The 20,954-nt window shown below is 51.5% G+C and overlaps 8 protein-coding genes across 8 annotated transcripts; 5 read left to right on the top strand and 3 right to left on the bottom strand.

Moving 5' to 3' along the window:
* Positions 1–849: 849 nt before the first annotated feature.
* Positions 850–3,762, top strand: G6M90_00g096650 (uncharacterized protein; the record flags this gene model as incomplete). The annotated part of the gene is made up of 2 exons (XM_014691183.1): positions 850–1,931; positions 1,992–3,762. The coding sequence occupies 2 exons, from the start codon at positions 850–852 to the stop codon at positions 3,760–3,762; spliced, it is 2,853 nt and encodes a 950-aa protein (XP_014546669.1).
* A 618-nt stretch (positions 3,763–4,380) lies between these two features.
* On the top strand, positions 4,381–5,516 carry Wdr83 (WD repeat domain-containing protein 83; the record flags this gene model as incomplete). Its single annotated transcript, XM_014691184.1, has 2 exons — positions 4,381–4,426; positions 4,498–5,516. 2 exons carry the CDS (start codon positions 4,381–4,383, stop codon positions 5,514–5,516), a joined length of 1,065 nt encoding a protein of 354 aa, XP_014546670.1.
* A 372-nt stretch (positions 5,517–5,888) lies between these two features.
* On the bottom strand, positions 5,889–7,250 carry G6M90_00g096630 (uncharacterized protein; the record flags this gene model as incomplete). The annotated part of the gene is made up of 4 exons (XM_014691185.1): positions 5,889–6,045; positions 6,105–6,723; positions 6,781–7,041; positions 7,103–7,250. The coding sequence occupies 4 exons, from the start codon at positions 7,248–7,250 to the stop codon at positions 5,889–5,891; spliced, it is 1,185 nt and encodes a 394-aa protein (XP_014546671.1).
* A 636-nt stretch (positions 7,251–7,886) lies between these two features.
* On the top strand, positions 7,887–10,501 carry TUBGCP5 (Gamma-tubulin complex component 5; the record flags this gene model as incomplete). Its single annotated transcript, XM_014691186.1, has 2 exons — positions 7,887–7,958; positions 8,045–10,501. 2 exons carry the CDS (start codon positions 7,887–7,889, stop codon positions 10,499–10,501), a joined length of 2,529 nt encoding a protein of 842 aa, XP_014546672.1.
* A 55-nt stretch (positions 10,502–10,556) lies between these two features.
* Positions 10,557–11,321, bottom strand: G6M90_00g096610 (uncharacterized protein; the record flags this gene model as incomplete). Its single annotated transcript, XM_014691187.1, has 1 exon — positions 10,557–11,321. The coding sequence occupies one exon, from the start codon at positions 11,319–11,321 to the stop codon at positions 10,557–10,559; it is 765 nt and encodes a 254-aa protein (XP_014546673.1).
* Positions 11,322–11,658: 337 nt separating this feature from the next.
* On the bottom strand, positions 11,659–13,707 carry G6M90_00g096600 (uncharacterized protein; the record flags this gene model as incomplete). Its single annotated transcript, XM_014691188.1, has 1 exon — positions 11,659–13,707. One exon carries the CDS (start codon positions 13,705–13,707, stop codon positions 11,659–11,661), a length of 2,049 nt encoding a protein of 682 aa, XP_014546674.1.
* A 1,129-nt stretch (positions 13,708–14,836) lies between these two features.
* On the top strand, positions 14,837–16,232 carry G6M90_00g096590 (uncharacterized protein; the record flags this gene model as incomplete). The annotated part of the gene is made up of 2 exons (XM_014691189.1): positions 14,837–15,047; positions 15,109–16,232. The coding sequence occupies 2 exons, from the start codon at positions 14,837–14,839 to the stop codon at positions 16,230–16,232; spliced, it is 1,335 nt and encodes a 444-aa protein (XP_014546675.1).
* Positions 16,233–18,313: 2,081 nt separating this feature from the next.
* On the top strand, positions 18,314–20,546 carry phoA (Alkaline phosphatase; the record flags this gene model as incomplete). Its single annotated transcript, XM_014691190.1, has 5 exons — positions 18,314–18,856; positions 18,930–19,114; positions 19,168–19,246; positions 19,301–19,974; positions 20,042–20,546. 5 exons carry the CDS (start codon positions 18,314–18,316, stop codon positions 20,544–20,546), a joined length of 1,986 nt encoding a protein of 661 aa, XP_014546676.1.
* Positions 20,547–20,954: the final 408 nt, after the last annotated feature.

The following is a 20,954-nucleotide window of genomic DNA, read 5'->3' as shown; positions in this document are numbered from 1 at the left end:
CCCTGGCCATGGAAGGCGGAGTTTTCGTTCTCCAGGTGACCAGGATGCCAGAGGAATCCATCTCGCCACACGCCCTCAAGATCCTAGCCGAAATAGCGACAGCCGTTGCGAAAACTGACGCTAGCAGTTGTCCCTTCAGTGCGATTACCCGCAATCCCGTCCCTACTGACAGCGATCATCTTTGAGAACACTCGTTTGTCATGCAGTGCAGAAAGTCGTTCTCGTGGGGTCATGACCAGAAGGGGCAAGACACGTGCGGCGAACTCCCCCATGTTGCTGCAGCCGGGCGCTATTCTGTGGTACTTCTTGGTGTGCAATCTGGGCTGGGTTCTGACAAGCCAAGCTCAGCCCAGTTTCGTGGTACTTTTGGGCCCTCCCTCGTTGAGGCCCATTTTACGTCCATTGTACTCTGCCGAGTCTGTTAGTTATTACTCTTTCCCCATGCCATCTCACACCTCAAAAGCAACCCACCCCCCATTCCTCTTCAGCTATTCTATCTTGTTTCTTGCTTCCTGTTGGATCGTTTGAGCTTTCCATCGTCGGTCTTTCCTATACACGGCGATCAGAGAAGCAAGACTCCAGGCGATATTGAACAAGACACTCAGTTCCCCACCAAGAAACGACATTCCCATATTAAATCCGCATTAACGACGGTTGAACTAACTTTTTGATCGACTCTCTCGAATCTCGCAAGACAGTTCGAGTGTTGTATATATCGGTCGTACTCATCAGATACTTGGTCAAGTCAAAACTTTTTGGTGGATCAGCCACCGGTCGGTTGAGAGTGGAAGGCGGATAACTACCTTGGATTGACCGGAATCTATTACCAAGACGACGAAGAGTTTCTCAATGGGTAGCCTATCAAGTTTAGAGCCTCGTCAGCGTTTGGATCTCCCGGATACTCCGCCTGAGCTGGCGAGCCCGGGCGCTTCGTCACTATCTTCTCGGTCTTCACCATCAACAGAGCAGGCCTGGATTCACCGGAATATAGCTTCCCTCCCCATGTCCAATTATGACAAGGCTATTAGTGCCGACACATCGACGGCCACTGGTGAGAAGGATACCAGTAAAGACCGATCGGAGTCGAGCAACGTTTCCTCTTCACGGCAGCAACTGCCATCCTTACACAGTCTTTTCGGGCCACCGTCTTCCATCCGTTCTCTTCATTCTCCGTCCGAAAGAGATACACCGTATCTTGCTCAGTCACCAGTTGACCGATCCCGGATATCGCCAGCTGCCGGAAACAGTAGTGCTTCATATTTCCCCCCGACGGCCTCTCCTCCAGTTTCACAACCTCGAACCACATATGATTCACGTCTAGATGCCCACTCTCTGGCTCGCTCTTACTCTGGACCACGATCTCCAAAATATTATGAGCAACACCGCAGCAGGTCTGACTCTAGAGCCGAGTCTGAGAGCAGCAAGTGGTCAGTCCATCAAGATGTCAGCCGACATGAGTATTCCTTAGGATCAAGGGATGCCACATTCCAGTCACCAGAGGGCCGTGCACGGACTCAACTGCCCGGATCAAAAGATTCTGCCAGAGATTATTCTGCTCAACGAACAACACAATCTAGCTCCAGTGCGCCGCCTACTCCGGAAGGCTCTGCCGCTTCAGAAGGGGTGCCAACGAAGGATGGCCTTGGCCCGAAGATTTGGACGGGAACGCACTTCCTACCTCGGTTTGTTCGGGCCGGTGATGTTCCGGGAGAAGGCATGTGCTATTTCTATGACGACGGAAGCCACTGCAAGACCGTGATCGATGGTGAGGCCGTGAACGCCCACTGGGGTGTGACCAAAGCCGGCAAACCTCGAAAGAGGTTGGCAATAGCCTGCATTACCTGCCGCGAGAAGAAGATTAAATGTGACCCCGATTATCCGAGATGCGTTCAGTGCGAGAAATTTGGGCGTATCTGCAAATTCAAAAATGCGTGAGTGATGATTTACCCCATCATTTGCCAAGTCGGTTTACATATGCTGACAACTCATAGGCCAAGGGGCGGGCACAATACATCGCCTTCTACTCCGCCTGCTGAACTCGATGATAAGCGAAAGATGGTGGGATCGTCGAGACAGAATGACGGGACACTCTCAATCAGTGGACCGACGTCTCCAGTTTCACCACGTGTTGTTCTGCAGCAACCTTCTCCAGAAACGGGCCACAGCAACAAGAGGCTTAAGATTGGTTCTGATGCATATTCAACAAATGGCGAGCCATCAGTGGCAACGACCAAGCCGATGGATCACTCAAAGTCTTCGCTGTCCACTCAACAATCATCCTCGGAGCTGCCTCGAATACCTGATGATGTGCTGCATAAGGCATGGAGGACGGATCCCTATGTGTCCGACCCCCAGTCTATTAGCACGGTTCTGTCGCAATTCTTTGGCCACATCGACAATGCTATTGTTATTCGGTTCCTCCCCGAGGACATCTTCAAGTCGTGGGTAGCCAGCTCTGTCCATCGAAAGTCGCCAGACGACATGATGCTCTTATACAGTGTCTTGGCCATTGGCGTCGCCTTGTCTGGCGGTCCTAGGCATATTGCTTTTGAGTATGCACAGGTCGCTTATTATGCTCAAAAGACTTCAACAACGCCCTCTCTTCATTTGGTTCAATCCAGAATCCTCTTAGCCCTGTACAATGTGGCTGCTTCTCGATTCTGGGAGGCCAACGAACTCGTCTCCTCTGCAGCTGCCACAGGCGCTTGCTTGCAACTCAGTGAAGAAATTGATAAATCAAAAGACGCTAACCTGGTCGTGTATCCCTTTGGCATGACTCGAACATGCTATGCAGAGACAAGACGGCGAACTTTGTGGTCGTTGTTTATGCTGGAACGACTAAGTCCGCTGTTCCCCGAGAGGCCGACGATGATGCACGCTGAAGATATTTACATTCGACTTCCATCTGATTCAGAGAGTTTTGAGAAGCAACTAGATGCGCGGATGCCCATGTTCAACCCGTATGAAAGCAGCTTCAACGATTTCAGCGAGAAGCCTTCCGATATCACAAGCCATCTAGTCGAGATAGTCCACATTTGGTCATCTTGCCAATCGACAATTCACAGATTAGCCAGCAGACCCAATGGGTCCGACGCCGAAGGCTTACGGGTCCGCACTCTTACCAAGACAGTTCACGACTGGCACTCCGCGCTCCCATCGCGACTGTCTTTTGGTGCCTCTAATCTAGAGTCGGCTGCATTTTCCGGAAAGGTCGGATCATTTCTGACTATGCATCTTCTTTGCCATCATGCTCTTATCCAACTAAACCGATATCATCTGTCCGTTGGTAAACTGTCTGCTGAATATCGTTCAAGCCACTTTCAGGAGTGCCGGGACAACGCGAGAAGTATTATTGAAGTTGTGGGTTGCCTGGATCGCCTCTTGCGTATTCGACCAACTATTCTAAGTACGCCTCCACCAGCAATGGACATCGCCGTGATCACTGCCATGGATGTTTTGACTTCAAGTGGACCTCTGAGCGCCATGCACGAAGTGATCGGCAGCATGCGAATTGCCACAACGACAGTGGATAGCTGTGCAAACATTTGGGAGCACGCCCGAACTTCTCAGATGGCACTGGACCAGCGACTCCAAAAGCTGTATAGAATTCGGGACCAGGGCTCTAGAGAAAGGTCCTTTGATGACGTTTGTGTCAGCAACTTCGCTAGCAATGGAACTGAGCAACCTCACTGGCAGATCCTCCGTCCTTTAGAGCGGACATATCCCATTGATATGGATGTGGTCTATTGTTCACCAAATTAAAACCCATACCCTGTTCTTTTTTCTTTGTCTGGTAATTTTGCATGAGCCGGCGTTTTCTTAGTTTTTGGGTGACTGTTAGGTTGACAAGTCAAGTTTAACAGTACTGGTCAGGATTATTATTCACCTTATGTATTCAAACATTCGTATTGGGAAGCAAAGAACGGCGGCCAAGGCGGATCCTCACGGATTTATGATAATAGATAGGACTGGAGAGTCACGACAAACTCGGCCTGTACTGAAATAGAAACGAAGGAAGCATGTATGAGGGATGCACATACACTGAATACCCGTACATACCGGTACAAATGAAACAATGTGCTTTTGGATCGATTGTATGCGACTCATTTCAATGTCAAAGAGAGTGAAGTGAAAGTGTCCAGAAGTCGAAGTCGGGGAGAAGAGCAAAGAGGAGCCTCTTTGTTGACAACTGGTGGTGTTCCGCTAAAGCAGCCAATCAAATTAAAGAGATTTGGTGCCTTCCGTCTATAAATCGCTTAGCTGACCACCGCCGAGCCTCTAGGAAGGCGCATCCAACGCACTGTCGACCTCAAATGGGAAACTGCTAACAACACACCAACCCATTCGAAGATACGGAAATGATGGGTATTTCTCGTCAAAATGAGTTTCCCAGATAAACCAGCGGCTTATCTGCTTGGTTCTAATGGTACGTCGGCCTTTCAGCAAGCTTGAAGTCGAAAACTATCTTGGTGGCCATTTTGACACCCAGAACCATAGGCCCCGTCCATGCCGTCAAGTACTCAGCGTCTCCCGGATCCTACATCTTGACGGGCTCCGGGGATCGCTCCATACGCCTGTACAACCCATTTTCTAACATTAGCGTGCCGGAGGCTCAGTCTGGACCAAAGCCAGCGGTGCCGCAAGGCCGTCTGATTCAAACGTACTCGGCGCATGGATATGAAGTGCTCAGTCTAGATGTCGCAGCAGACAATGAGAAATTTATCTCGGGCGGTGGCGACCGCTCTGTTTTCTTGTGGGACGTCGCTACGGCAGTCACAACGAGACGGTTTGGAGGCAACGTTTACGGACATTCAGCACGAATCAATTGTGTCAGCTTCGCAGGGGATGGCGATTCTTTGATTGTGAGTGGTGGCTTTGACACCACCGCGCGAATATGGGACGTGAAGAGCGGCAGTGTCAAACCTATTCAGGTGTTGAACGACGCCCGAGACGCAATCACGTCGCTGGTTGTTCGAGGCCCCGAGATCGTGACCGGCAGTGTGGACGGGAGAGTGAGAAGCTATGACATAAGGATGGGCCGATGCACGACTGATGTTATGGGAGCAAGCGTCACCAGTCTAACTCTCACAAAGGATGGCCGGTCAATGTTGGTGGGCACACTGGACAGCAAAGTGCGACTGATGGATCGCGAGAACGGCAGTTGCCTTCGAGCATATTGCGATCCTCTATGGAAGAACGAAGAAATCCGAGTGCAGTCACTCCTAGGCCACCGAGAGAAGTACGTGATTGCAGGCGACGAAATGGCCGTGGAGCCCGGGGGCAATGGCGAGGGTAGAGTATGGGCGTGGGATCTGCTCACGGGTAAAGTTGTTGCCAAAGTAAATGTCCCTTGGGGCCCGCATGGTTATGAGCAAAAGAAGAAAGCTATTGGCAGAGACGGCAAAGAAAAAACTCGCAGTAATGTGATTAGCTGTCTGGCGTGGAAAGAAGATGGCTGGGGAGATCAGTTTTGTGTAGGAGGCTCCTCTGGCGTCGTTGCAGTTTTCAATGTATAATACAATTTAAACAGTTACATGCAAATGAGGAAAACTATGTAAATGCTTTCAACGAAGTTCAAAGTCTCTTTCATCAAGTCATTTATATCGACGCATGGTGCAAGGGGCGCCACGTATCCTCGCATCGCAAGGTCTTGTTTTCTTGTGACAACAAGAATTGACATGGTCAGAGACAAAATGATCTCAGCCTACCAAGCGCCATGAACACCTAGATCCCAAATCAAATGCTCCAGTTGCGGATCCCAAGCTTTGTTGTCCCAGTATTACTATTCCAAATTTCCCAACCGGTTTATGTGTCATTACGCGATGGGCAAAGTCGCCCTTCAAAAGAAAACAAGCCCAGTCTCCATCTCCCTCGTTGTCAATGCATGCTTATCCCAAGCCGACATACTTGAACCAGTTCGGCCTGCAATCTTCGTGGTGCAAGAAAGCTTCCCCATCGGTTAGGCGTCCAGTAACGCAGCCACTGCACTTGGGCGAGTTGGGGCAGTTGAAGAATGGAATGTGCTGATAACCAATGTCGCGGAACCTATTTGACAATTAGCAATGTAACCCAATTTCCTTGAACGATTCTTGACGATGGCATACCAATGAATTTTGCTCTTGTCCTCAAACAGGCCAAGACCGATACTGTGGACGGGAGCATCGCCCCATCGCTCGTAGAAGAAGCCGCCCGCTCGATCCAAGTGATTGAAGTAGTCCTCGTACGGTTTGCTTCTCCAAAAGTCCATATCCGCAACCTCAAAGTTGCTCCAGAAATGGCATGTAGAGTAGCCCTGAGCCCCCTTGTTATGCGCTGGGCGTCTCTCAGAGTCGGTAAGCCAGTTGAGAGCATTGTTGGTATGGAGGTGCTCAGGGTGATCAGCGAGGAACCGGACCGTTTCAGGCCACAGAGTGGGCAGTGTTTTGGGCTCATCGTACAGCGTAATGGTGAAGCCATACGTCTTGTTGTTATCTTGCATGTATCGAAAAATATCGTAGTCGATATCGCAAAAGAAATGAACTTTGGGCTCAACGCGCCAATACCACTTGGTGTTTTGAAGAGCAGGATGCTTGTAGAAGAGACCACTGTTCCATCGGCACATTTGATGATATGATACCATTTTCGCGTACTGAACACCTCCCTTCTCAAGTATCGCAGTAGATTCGTCGTATAGTTGTTGATCAATCCATGAGGGGACGGACCAATGCTCCTTTGGGATGATTTCTGCATCAAGTTAGACAAGTCTAGCTTCGACAGTGGGCAGCCCGTGTTGAAGCTCACCGTAGTTGCATTTGGCCTTGGTAGCAGCCTGGGTCTTCTTCTTGAATTCCTCTGAAAAAGGTTCATCGTTGAAAAAAGTCCATGGATAGTTGAACTTGCTGTTCCATGTTCGCTCCAAGTCATTCATCGAGGAAACCATTTCGTCAACTTCGGAATTTCGCACCAAGGCCAGCAATGTGGCATTGACGCGATCAGTATCTGCGGCATCGGGTGCATATCTGTCGGAAGTCCGTACAAGAACCCCTTCTGGTTCTCCCGTAGCTATAGTTACCAACTTGATTAGACTGGGATGGGACCTGATTGCGCGAAAGGGAATACGAACGATCTAGATTGGGATCACGCTCAAAGTTAACATAGCGCTCGCCCGGCCCACGGAGACCCGATGACGGTCGGAAGACTTGATAGAGAAAAAAGCACCAGAGAATAGCGGCAGCAAACAGCAGGACCCTGACGGGTCGTGCGATTGCCATGGTGTGTTGATTGAGTGAGCTATGATGCTTGGGCGCAATGTTCTGCCTTGTACACGGTCCACAGCCGAGCTGGTTTGTCACGAAACAGCTAGAGTAGTATAGGTAGTCGCCGGATAAATCGTATTCGGATGCGTTGTCTGATGGGAGATGAATCGTCTGGGCTTCGTGTTGCTGAGACGTGGATGGATTGACCAGCAGCTTGGTCGTGAATGTCGAGAATCATCAAATGTGTACACATGCAAGGTCCAGTCTTTGGTAGGATAGAAGTCGCAAGCATCAAGTATATACTAACATACTACAGTGTTTTCTGGTACAGTATGCGATAGCAAGATACTGTGTTGGGTCTTCGGTCCCAACTTGACACTGGAGAGGTTAGAAAGGGGGCTTGCAGCTACTGGTTTGACGCGCATCCGGAACCCCACCAGCCAAGCGCGCCAGAAATCTGGGTGCCCCGCCACATCAAACTCCATAGTGTCCGGTCTACGAAGTACCTAATAGTAGGTAGTTACACCAGACTCTATACCCTCAATATCAGAGTATGCACTTGGGCATTCCACCATCTCGTCCAAGTACTGCCGCTTCCCGACGACCAGGCACCGCTACGTTCTCGGTGGAAGATGGACAAGGACGATCGCCATGTCTTTTGCGTTACAGCTAGGCGCTTTAACACGCGAGCTGGTTGAGGTGTTGGCACCTCCGTCTGTTCAAGTACGACTCGCTTCCCTTTCCGAGTTGCTCCGCCGTTATTCTGCCTGTGATGATGCTATTACTACCTGTCCTGACGTGATAACTAGGCAGACTCCTCAAAGCTTGATAAAATCAGCGATGCTTCGTTGAGGAAATTGAAGTCGCATACCTTTCTACAAACTAATCATTTTGAAGTAGAAAAGGTCTTGGACGGTCTTGACGAGCGGTTTCGCATCAACGACCGGGATGATCTAGCGGATGCCTTGCGACAACGACTGGAGAGGTTACCAAGCCATCCATCCAAATGGCATCCTGAAATCTTGCACCTCTTTTTGGAACTATCTGATCAACCTACGTTTAAATCCAACCTCCGCGACTTGAAGCTGTTAGGGCGCAGCGAGGCCACACCTGCGATAGCTTTGCGTTGGGAGGACATTGCAAAGGAAGACGGCTGGGACGAAGATGGTTCTCTTTGGCAGAACATAAATTACAGCGACGATTCCGAAGATGACGTCTATGATCAACAATTCACTACTGAACCTGAGGATACGTTGTTGTATGGTGACGGGGACTCCGCGATACGCACAGCAGCTTCTTACATTTCGCACCCTGAAGATGTAACTACCCTTGAACAGGTGCAGACTGCACAGAAATGGAGAATGCAGCTACCGCCCGAAGACCTATCAAGACAGATACGGAAAGTAGCCGTTTCAGAGATCCAGGTTGTACGGGATGTCCTATTCATGCTCCAAGGACTCGACTGTACCCTCTTCACTCGAAATTGCGTGGCAGTCCCATCTTACCAGCTGGACAACATGGAGTGGGAGCCATACAGAGCCATCATGCAGACTTTCACAGATTTCGGCGGCCACCTTCGAAGGCTTCGGTTGTTTGTGGGGCAACGACAAGATGTTCCTCACTTGCAAGCCTTTCAGGATTGCATCTCCGATCGACTGCGTGAGCTAGACCAACACATATCCGAACTGCAAAACCGTCTAGTGGCGCCCTCTGCGGGTGTCGTGCTAAGCCTCGTCGGCATCAAGGCCAAGCTAATACCCTGGCTACAACCATTACATGCCCTAGCTAATATTGTGTCAACGATCGAGGCTGAGCCCCAATCCACACCATTCCGATATCTGGAGCTGGTGTTCGACGAGGCTTGCGTCGCGCAGCTCAGCGGAAAGGCAGAACTGTACGAATTTCTGGCGCGCATTTTTGCTGAATGCTTCAGGGTGTATCTGCGGCCAATTCGTCTGTGGATGGACGAAGGCAAACTCCTGTCAGCCAGTGATTTGTTTTTCGTGGCAGAGGTATCACCCAGCACACCGTTGAGGAAAACATGGCAAGATCGATACCATTTGCGCCGGACGCCAGACGGAGCATTGCACGCACCGGCTTTTCTTCGAACTGCTTTAGGTAACATCTACAATGCCGGAAAGAACATTATTGTTTTGAAATTGCTCGGAAAATATGACGCAGCAGTCTCTCTAAAAGCCAGAAACGAACCGCCTCTGGACTACGAAACGATATGCCCAGCCGGACAAGAACTTGTCCCATTTGCAGAGCTATTCGACATAGCATTCGACCGCTGGATCCAAAGCAAGTACCGCGCAACATCAACGACACTCAAACGTACCCTTTTTGACGACTGGGCACTCCTATCAACCCTTGACACCCTTCACGCCATCTATCTCATGTCCGACGGATCAGCATCCTCCAACTTCTCCGCCAGCATATTCGCCAAGCTCGACTCCCTACGAGCAGACTGGTCAGACCGGTATGCGCTAACGGCGGCGGCCCAAGATGGCTTCGCCACCATTGATCCTAGTCGTCTGACTGTCACCGTCTCCGAAAACATGCTCAACCTGCCCGCCATCCAATGCCGTAACTCAGTCCGCTCCGTCCTCAGCGGCATAACCGTCAACTACCGTCTTTCCTGGCCTCTCCAAATGATCTTCAACGACACAAGCATGCAACACTACCAATCCCTCTTCACACTCCTGCTGCAACTCAAACGTGCCGCGCACGCGCTTCAGTCTCCGAGAATGCTGGATAACTACTGGACAGACCGCGATAACTGGAACGCCAGTGCCACTTTCTACTCTGCCCGCAGCAAACTCCTCTGGTTCTGCACTACTATCCAGACATACCTCACCACTCTTGTCCTCATTCCCATTGACATACAGCTACGTCGTGATCTCGCGGTATCCCACGACATGGACAACCTTATCTCCACGCATGAGAAAGCCCTCAAGGCAATGGTTGACCAGGCTTGTCTGGGAAGCAGATTAACACCTATCAGAGAAAGCATCCTTGACATGCTTGATCTCTCTCTAAAACTGGAACGAATAAGAAGCGGCGTCGTCGATACGGAGGAAGAGGCCCACGTCGGCAAATCGTATGAAGAGGTGTTGACGGACGTCAAAGTAGAAGTAGATAGACAAGTACGCTTCATATGGTCCGGTCTCCGGAGCGTTGCGCGCGCCACAAGCGACGCCCAGTCTGCCAAATGGGACATTCTGGCGGACATGCTCCAGGCCGGCGACGTCGACACCACCACATAGCAATCAACATTTGTATGCGATGACTGTTTTCACCAACACACTGTAGCCCCCGCACTCAGGGCCAGCCGCTCTTAAGCCTGTCCGCGAAAAACCTCATGACGGGAAGAACCTCCCCCCTATCCCTCGGCATTCGTACCTCGCCCCCTCCCCACCTCACGACCTGTACATTCTTAAACTCTTGCCTGATGCCATCTTCCATATCCCCATCGACCTGGCATGCCAACACGTGCGTATCGCTCTTGTCCCTGTCACGCCTCGCCGACACCATACTCCCAGGCAGGCCGCCGCCAATCGAAACAACACCCTTAAACGCCCTCCCCCCTTCCCCGGACGCAGAAACGTCCACAACACGCTCGGCAGCCAGCTGCGCCGCCATCCCCAAAGCCAACGAGCCGCCCTGCCCGAAGCCAAACAGCAGCACGTCGCCCATCTCCCAGCCGCACTTGTCAACAAGCACGCCCTCAATCAGCTCCCGCACCACCAGCCCGGCGGCCCTGGCGAACCCCGGGTCGGGGTCCAGCTCCCCCGTGCTCTGGTCCAGCGCAATGTCATCGCCCCAGTGGAAATGCCCCGCCGGCAGAGGCGAGTCGTCGACGAGCGACGGCGGGAGCGGGCGCGTGCCGCGGACGGAAATGGCCAGCACGCCGGGGAGGTTGAGGTTGCGGGCGAAGCTGGCAAAGGGCGTCTCGGAGTCGCCCAGGCCGTGGAAGAGGATGAGGAGGGCGGTCGTTGATTCGGGCGGCGAGGGGAAGTGCAGGGCCAGGGGGAGGGTGGACGAAAGGGGCGAGAAGTCCGCTTGCGTTGGTATCCGGGGAGGCATTTTCGGAAAAAAAAGAAGGGGGGTTTTGTAATTACTGGTGATGTTTGAGTGTGAGATGATGAGAGTGAGAGGTGGGCAAGTGTCAAAGTGGAGACGGCATACATGGAGTATGGTTGTCTGGACGAAAACGGTACAAATAAAGTATGAATAGCACGAATGGAGACTACGTAATTAGTGTTATTGGAAATGGGATATACATCATGTATAGATTGAGCATGGGCAAGACGATTAGTTCTGTTGGATATTAGGTTATCCCGGTTACTCACCACGGCTACTCGCCTTACAACAGGAGACATCAACCAGCAATAGCCATTATACAAGTATATTCAAAACTACATCACGCCCTCACGACGTCTTCCCCTAAACTCCTGGCCTTGAGCTTTGACGCGCCCGGCTTCATCTCCACCCACTCCCCGTCCACAGTCCAGATACCGGCCTTGGTATAATCCCCGCTATCACTGCCATCCATAAATCCAAATCTAAAGTACTCTGGCAAACCTAGCGTCTTATTTCTTGACCAAACAAATTCCTCCTTGGCGTCGACATCGTTAAAATACGATCTCAATCGCTCAACATCGTTGACGAGAATGCTAATGCCGTCAAACTGCATGTACTCCGACTTATCCCAAGCGAATGTAATATTTGACTGCACGGCTGTTGTATTTGAAAGATCTATGATGGGAGCATGAATTGCAGGCAGAGGTGTTCCCTTTTGGGCATCACCTTGAAGCGCGGCCGAGGTCTGTAGAACAGAGTCGAATCCCCAGCGGGCAATGCCGTTGATGAATAGGCCAATGAGGAGCCCTTGGTAGAGGAGAGACGGCCGCATTTGCAGGCTCGTTCCCGGGAGTAAAAGAAGCGCGAGAATGTAGTGGTGAATGCGCAAGTTGAGACCGGGGAGAACGAGAGAGATGATGATGCCGAGGAGAATGATGGCGTAGAGCTTAATGTATTTGATGAAGCGGGCTTCTTGACGAAAGAACCACACTTGGGTTGCGACGATGACGACGAGAACAATAATGATTATGGACAGCGCTGCTTTGGCGCCAGGCTGCTGATTCAGGTCGTGGGCGTTGAGACGCTGAATGGGGATGAAGCTGAGGGTGTAATTGTCCAGGGCGCCGACCCAGCATGCGCCCAGCCACAAAACAGTCTTTTCAATTTGCGCAGTCAGGCCTCTGAGCGTGCGACGAACGCCCATCTTGTCGTACATGACCCAAGCGACAAACATGGCTGGCAGGAACTTGCCCATAATGTTGGAGAATAGTGCTGTGACGGACCTGTTGGTTGGCGGATCGGTGGCCATGCCCACGGTCCAGAAGACGCCGATAAAGGTTGGAAAGAAGAACATGGCCGGAGACGACGTAAAGACCGACAGGACTGCCGTGAAAACGACAGAGATGGCCAACAGCGACCATCTCGTGTCCTGAGATTCGCAATGGACATCTGGCGAAAACGAAAACGACAGCGGAAAATACGAGTCAAAATGTATGCTGGTAAGGCCATTTCTCTGTGTACTCAAATAATTCTGGCTCCTGCCAACAAGCTGGACGACACCGCAGCCCCCATTGGCGTTGGAAATGACACCGGCATGAATAGCGGCGCCGCAAATGTACGAATCCCCTCGATAGGTGGCATTCTCAGGCGCAACATCGTTGGACGGGCCGCCCACAATCAAGGGCTGATAGAGAACTTCCTGGTCGCCAACAGCCCTCGGGTTGAGTGCTTGATAGCTGGCGCAATTCGCTGAGCACCGGAACGCGAAGCCACTGCCTCCGAACGGGCGGCAGTCGTTCCCATCGACGCCGCATGAATTGCCCGAACCCCAGTATGACGCGCCGCATCCAATGGTCTGGGGTTGGCCCCATCCGGCAACTTCGGTGGCAATGGTTCCCTGTCTCTTGACAAGCACGAATGTGATAAGCCAAATAGAAAAATAGAAAAAGAGCACCCAGAAGCGTCGCTTTACCGTGGGGAGAAACTTGTCCACGAGGAATAACGGGTATTCTTGAATCATGGGGAAGAATGGCTTGATGCGATATGGCTGCGGGTTGGCAGGGCCCTTTGACCATTTGCCAACGGCGCGAATCATTCGGCGCACAGGGTAGGGAACCCATTTCCATCTCTTCCATGCATTCTCATCCTGTACAAATCGCGGCGTAGGGGGGTCGCTCTCATCCGCGACGTGGAGAGTGCCATCACTGCTATCAAGAGGTGCGTCCGGATGTCCGGCATCCGTTGTGGTGGTGGCATTGCTGCCGTGCTGGCGATGGCTGCCGTCTTGATGACGGTCCGAGTTGACGACGTCGTCGAGGCCGACGTTGGCTTCGCGTCGCTCGGATTCGGTCATGAGGGGCTGGTCTTCGTCTTCATGATGGCCGACCATGATGATGCAGGAAACTGGAATGACGGCGATACGAGACGGGCTTGGTCTCGAGACGAGTTGGTTGCGAAACAGCCCAGTTCGCCCAGACAGAGCCGGCTAACACGGAAGTGGGTCGACGTGCGCAAAGCGTCCGGCTTGAAAGGCCCGAAGCGTCAGGAGGGTTTGTGAGGCTGGTCTGGGCCGCTTGGCTGTCTGGGCTGTCTGGGCCTCGTACTTCTTACAATGCCGTGTCAATGGCGGAGTGATTGATGCGTAAGCTTGCTGAGGACAAGGGGTAGTTCTTCCGGGACGTAAAGTCTAGCACACTGTAAAGATGGGCCGAGGCGGCTGGAAGAAGATGCTGACCCCAAGGTTTGACGATAGTTTACGGGTAGCGCCAAGGAGGTTTTTGAACCAGCGCCGAGAGTACAGAATACCAAGCAAAGAAGAAAACATCTGTCCGGGTCTGTCAGTCTGCCACCCCAGTGTGAGGCAGGCGCGGGCGCAGACTCATGACATGGCGAGCCGCTTTTGGCCAACGTGGTGAGGCACATCCATCTATTGGCTCAAGACCCATATATTGACCAGTCGACGTTCTGGCTGTCAAGGCAAGTGGGTCTAGCGAGCCTGCGACAGCCACCAGCGACGCCGTGTCAGTGCGTGGGTACCGAGTACTCCGGGAGAGTCGAGCAATTCTTCATGTCCGACGTCGGCAGCCGAAGACCCGCGGAGACGAGGGCGACCACATGTTTGGAAGTATTAATCGTGCCTTCCCATTTTTATTCCAATCGAGAGTATTTTAGGGTTGGGGTTACGGCACCGCCAAAGAAAGAAAGGTTAGGGTTATTTCAGAAAAGGTGGGGCTGGTATCAGATTCGCTGCCTTGGCTAATATCTCATTGGCTGAGTTGGTCATCTTCACTTTTCGAGATTCCTTCTGGGAATGGACTCACATGACGCCTATCCTCCTCAACCCTCACTCAACGATGCTTGACTGTTTTCCAACGTCCTTGTCTTTTCATTATTGAGCGACTTGTTCTTTCTGGTTGTTAGATTTTGTCTTTGATCAGTCGCCGTCCGCGCCAGCAACTAGCGCAAAATTTTCTTCTGGTTATTGCAAGATGAGTGACTCTCGGCCAGGCGACTCAAACATGCCAGCGCGGAAGATATTCGAGCTCCTGGGCGTCGCTATTTCAGATGGCTGTGCTGCCCGTCTCGGACGACTGTCCATACCTGGAAGAAGGCCGATTGAGACTCCGAGCTACACTGCCATCACATCTCGTGGCGCCATTCCTCATCTTACGCCTGATAATGTGACCAGGTATACCAATTGGGGTGCTGCCTACATGGCATTGGAAGATTGTGAGCAAAGCAGCCCCATTTTCTTCAACACTGAAACAAGAAGAGTATTTAACATGAGCAGTCGTCGAACGAAAGGAACCACCCATCTACAACACCCCTGAGCATGATACACTCCGCCGTCTGCACAATTTCACAGCCTTAGCATCAGACAGAGCCACCATTCTGGGAGCAAGGAGATGCCCTGCAGTTATAACCCCTATGGGAAACGGCGCAAAGGCCGTCACACTCTTTACATCAACAGGCTTTGCAAGTGTCAATGTGTCGCAGTATGTGGCAGCAGTCAAGAACCTACAGCCAGATGTAGTCGTGCCCTTGGCAGATTCACTCCATACAAGTTCGACGCCAGCATCGAAAAAACTCATCAAGATGGTAGAACGGACAGAGGAATGGGTTGACGACTTCCTGCGACAGTTCGAAGGTAGAGCGCATTTGGAACAGTTGGGCATTTCGGTATTTGCGCCGGTTCTTCCTGTGGAACTGCCTCTCCAATGGGATTATCTGAGACACATCGCCGAAGATATTGTAGATGAAGTCTCGGGCTTGGCGGTATACGACGTCAACATTCTGCCGGAACTCAAATCATATGAGCCCCTGGCAGCGCTGCCCAAGCTGTCTTTTGATCAACCGAAATCCCCTCATGACGTTCTGCGCCAAGTATCTCTAGGAGTAGACATTTGTGCACTGCCGTTCGTGAATGGCGTTTCTGATGCTGGAGTGGCACTCGCGTTTACCTTCCCAGCGCCAGAAGTAGAGACGCCGCAGCCGATGGGTATCAACATGTGGTCTGCGGATCACAGCGTCGCGGTAGTGCCACTGCAAGAAGGCTGTGAATGCTGTGCCTGTACCAATCATCACAGAGCGTATCTGCAACATTTGCTGAATGCAAAGGAGATGTTGGGGTGGAATCTTCTTCAAATCCATAACCACCACGTTGTTGATACATTCTTCCAGGGCATTAGGGGCGAATTGAAGAAGGGGTTGGATAACTTTGAAGAGCAAAGAAAGAGGTTCTTGGCTGCATACCTGCCTGAGCTGCCAGAGGGCACGGGCGATCGACCGAGGGCTCGTGGATATCATTTCAAGAGTGAGGCTGGGCAGGATAAGATGAACAAGTCAACGTGGATGGACATGGACAGAAAAGCGAATGGACATGTTGTAGAGAATGTAGCCAATGGGAAAATATAGACTACATAGACGAGAAGAAGAAGAAACAACAGCGTATCATGGACAGATATCATTGCCAGTTTTGACTAAGGAGACATGAGAAACACACAAGCTCCTGCGATAGTCCGGAAACAACAGGGAAGCATCAATTGCCGCACTCAATGACACGCCATGGATGATGGCGTGTACCGTGCAGCACGTGGTTACATGTCTGGGGAATTTCCAAGAGGCTGAAGCTATTGACTCTCTTTGCGCGCTATCCTAGCCCATCGTGAAGTCGAAGCTTGTCCACAGCGTACTACAGTCTGCAGCAGAGTATATTTGGTCAATGGCAAGTATACCGTAATATGCTCTACTATACTATGACACAGAGCGCGATAGCCATGTATCTGATCCAGTTAAATACTCTTGGCGTCTTACTGTAAGAATCTAGACTCACAAGTCAGCGGGCTCTTGCAACATCGCTTCGGTCAAGGTTGCCTGTGCAGCCAACTCGGTGAGCAATCGGGTATAAATCGTGCGTGCCAAGGCGTTAACCCCCGCCAAATGGTTTATTGGAAGTGCATACTAGTAGTAGGTCCGCTCAATTCGAAGTCCACGAGGTTTGGAAGCTGAACGGGTACCCCCAGTTGACATCATGCACAATGATGGTGCATCGAAGGGCTGAATGAAGACTGCACCCCATGAACACGGGGGAAACAAACAACCTGATGTTGGCTACTGTTCCAAGTGTGGACAGTGGCCAACACGCTTGAGCAAACAAACGCGCAGAGCACATGTGCAGTGTCTAACAATCACTGATCCCCACGTGCCAAGTCGCTGCCATTGAACGGGATGAAAGATTTTACGTATTTTCCTCAAGAATGTTTTCCAGGCCCCACCCGCCAAGAGGCGGATAGCTTCCCGGTTGCGGAAGTTTAAGTTGGTTTGATGCTGAAGTGGGAGGAACAACATGATCGCACCTTCCAAATGGCAGCTGAGCGTTGAGAGCCAACGCCGCTGCAACTCATCCGACCAAAATTTCCATTTCAACTGGAATATTTTTGGATCGCAACTTCTGCAGCATTCTCTGCTCCGCTGATCCCCGTCCGGTATCAAATTCCCACGCCATACCGTTGCATGGAAACAACATTAAAAAGAACCTTGGCCCGACCACGGATCCCTGTTCCTCCACATCGCCAATGAGGGCCTTCAATCTGGGCACGAGGGAACGCTCCCGCGGGTTCGTGGTAGCGGCAGGCGCCCCGTGGCCGCGCTTTAACTAGGATAAGCTTAATGCAGGCGAAGTGGCTGCTCTGTGCAGCTGCTCTATGGAGCAGTGCTTCTCGAGAGGGTGGTGATACGGAGTACTCTAGATCAGAATTCGCCTGGCTTGATAGCACTGACACTATTGCTCCAGCTTGGTTCAGACCACCACATTCAACCGGTATCCCGCGCTCATGCTACACAAAAGTAACCTCTCCCAGGATCAAGCTGCGAACCAAAAGTCTGTACGGAGTACATACAATACATACTCCGCACAACAAGGGCTTACCCACACCATCCGCCAACCGAGTTGGTCCTTCATCTCCAGCAGCTCTTCGACCAGCTCTACTCTGTACGAGCATAGGATAAGCCTATTGTCACCAAGAGTGGCGCCGACACGTGCCCTTGTTCCTGAAGGTGAAGGGTTCACGGTAACATCGCTTCTGTCTTTTCCCCCTGGATTGCTCGAATCGGGTATCAGTATCTCTCCACTAGATGCAGCTACTGCTCATGGTTCCTTCCGTCAAGAAAGGGCAGTGCAGGCTCGGATGACTTGACAAGACACATCCCGGTCGAAGCTGAATTCTCACAGCTTGATAACCGCCATGTAGCATCCGGCCCTGGTGACGCTATCCAAGTCGGTAGCTTCCGATCCATGGATCAGGGCCTTCTGCATGCGCCGGTCTGCAGCAGCTTTCGCGGGTCGCAGAGAGATTACCACGAGACATATAAGCACGCCGCAATCCGACGTCCGAACTGGCCATTCCTTGCTTCCTTTTTCCCTCCTTGCTAAGCTTGCTCGAAAAGCCAATTGCCTATTCTTCGTTATACTAATATCAACGAGGACTACCGCAATCATGCTTGCAAAGCTCAACGTCGCTGCTGTTCTGGCAGCTTCGCTCTCAGTTGTCTCAGCCCAGACCTACCAGCGTCTTGGAACGTGCCCAACCCTAGGGTGTCTTCTGCCACCTGATCAGAGTGATTTTCTTCCTGGTCAGCTTTTTGACCTGAGAGTTGAAGTTCACGCCCCCGTCAATGGCTCTGAGGCTGCCCACGATGGCAAGCCTGATGAGAAATTCAAGGTGACTATTGCAAAAGATGGCAAGGAGGCCAAGGATATCACCAACTTCTTCGGAGTGAAGGAGCCCGAGTTGGAGAAGTGGACTTTCAAGTGGTACGAGGATCTCTTTGCCGAGGACAAGAAGACTCCGTCAATTGTCAACGTCGCCTCCAAAGCTTATCGCAAGCTCTCCCTGGACGAGCCCGGCAAGTACACCGTGACTCTACAGTACTATGGGGGTGAGAAGACAACGGCTGAATGGGTTGTTCGTCCTATTGTCAAGAAGCGCAAGGCCAAGAATGTCATCTTCTTCATTGGTGACGGCATGACCACTAACATGGTAAGCATCCCGGAAGCATTGACGTTCCTAGTCGAATTACAGATGTGAAGTGAGTTAGACTTAACACGGTTAGATTACTGCTGCCCGTCTTCTTGGGCACAAGAGCATCAACGGCAAATACCAGACTCGCATGCAGATGGACGAGTTTCCTGTTCTTGGCCACCAGATGACTCACTCGATTGACAGCTATATCACCGACTCTGCCAACTCAGCCTCTGCTCTATACTCTGGTCACAAGAGCACTGTCAATGCCATGGGGTATGCGAATCTTGTGATCTGTTTGCTGTGATACTCGGCTAACAGGCCTGTAGAGTCCATGCTGATTCGTCTCCGGACCCTTTCGATGACCCCAAGGTCGAGACCATTGTTGAAATCTTCCGCCGAATTACCGTATGCTCAACTAGTAACTAAATTCTGAATTCCTAGCTAATATTGTGAATGCAGAAAGGTGCATGGGGCGCCGTCTCCACGGCATTCTTGGCTGATGCCACCCCCATTGCTCTCACCGGCCACACCCGTCGCCGTTCTGAGTACGGTCCTCTTATAGACCAGGCTCTCAACGGCCTGACCAACTACAGCTGGACTAACCATGAAGGCCCTGATGTCTACTTCGGTGCTGGTGCCGAGCAGTTCTTCGCCGGTAAGGGCAGTTACAAGGGCAAGGACTACTATGAAGAGTTTTCAAAGAAGGGATACTCTGTCAGCTTGAACAAGACCTCGCTGGAGATGATTGACACCAGCAAGAAGGCCCTGGGTGTCTTCTGCCAGAGCAACTTGCCCGTCTGGCTGGACCGTAATGTTTACAAGGACAACCTAAAGAACTTCAAAAATAACCCCAAGGGCGGAAATGACTCTGCCCTTGATCTCCCCGGCCTGAAAGAGATGACTCTCAAGGCTGTTGAGGTTCTCCACAAGCGTGGCGGTGACAAGGGCTTCTTCCTCATGTCCGAGGCTGCCTCTGTCGACAAACAGATGCACGCCCTTGACTACGACCGTGCCCTCGGCGATCTTCTTGAACTCGACGACACTGTCCGTGAGACCATCAAGAAGCTCAAAGAGCTGAAGATATTGGATGAGACACTGGTTGTTGTTTCTGCTGACCACGGCCACGGGTTCGAGTAAGTTCCTGCCCCTCCATTGAACGACGACGATGCGGAGTGTTAAATCCCTAACAACGATTTTTAGTGTCTGGGGATCCGCTGATACCGAGTACATTGCCGAGCACGACGATGAGCGCACCAAGCGCAACGCCATCGGCGTCTACGAAAAGTCCGGTCTCTCCCAATACACCGAGAAGAACAAGAACATTCAGTATGGCACCGGCGTCAACTTCCCCTCAAACTGGGAGCCTCGGTACGCCATCGCCGGTGGTGTCGGCGCTGCCCCCGACCACCGAGAGGACTACAAGGTCCACAAGAGCGGTCCTCGTGAGCCTGCGGTCAAGGGCGCCGACGGCAGCTACATTGTCAATGCCAAGGATTCGCCCAACGGTATTGTCATCAACGGCACTCTGCCTACCAACGAGGCTCAGGGTGTGCACTCGCTTACTGATGTGCCTGTGTTTGCCATGGGCCCCTGCCAGGAGACCTTTGGAGGCACCTACAACAATGTGGACATTTTCTACAAGATGGCTACGTGTTTAGGCCTGGCGCGCCCAAATACTGAAGGCAAGAAGCCCAAGAAGCAGTAACGTGCGTGACGTGGGGAAAATAGCGGATTAGTGGATAGACTTAATGACGTGATGAGAAGCTGTAGATTAGTGCATAGCATATACGGTGTAGAGTAGTCGAAAGAGACAAAATTGAATGCCTAGTCAAAACAAGATGTACGTGAGTTGTTGAAACAGAGTATGTTGATATTAGCAGTGTAGGCCCGCCTATGACCGCAATATACTATGTCATGTCTTGTCGTACGTTCTAGCTCTCTATTCATAGCCCCGAAATACACAGAGTAGAAGGGGGGGAGCATCTATAGCCACTTCCTTTTTTTTTACCAATTTTTAAAACCAAATCACTTTTATCCCCTCAGCCATATTGCACTTTGCTACAAAACCAGTGTCGGAAATGACTTTTCCCAAACTGCAGTTTCCGATATCAAA

Source organism: Metarhizium brunneum, chromosome 6 (genome assembly GCF_013426205.1).
Source record: "Metarhizium brunneum chromosome 6, complete sequence".
Lineage (NCBI taxonomy): Eukaryota > Fungi > Ascomycota > Sordariomycetes > Hypocreales > Clavicipitaceae > Metarhizium > Metarhizium brunneum.
The sequence above is the reverse complement of the archived record's forward strand: the minus strand, read 5'-3'. Positions and strand labels throughout refer to the sequence as shown.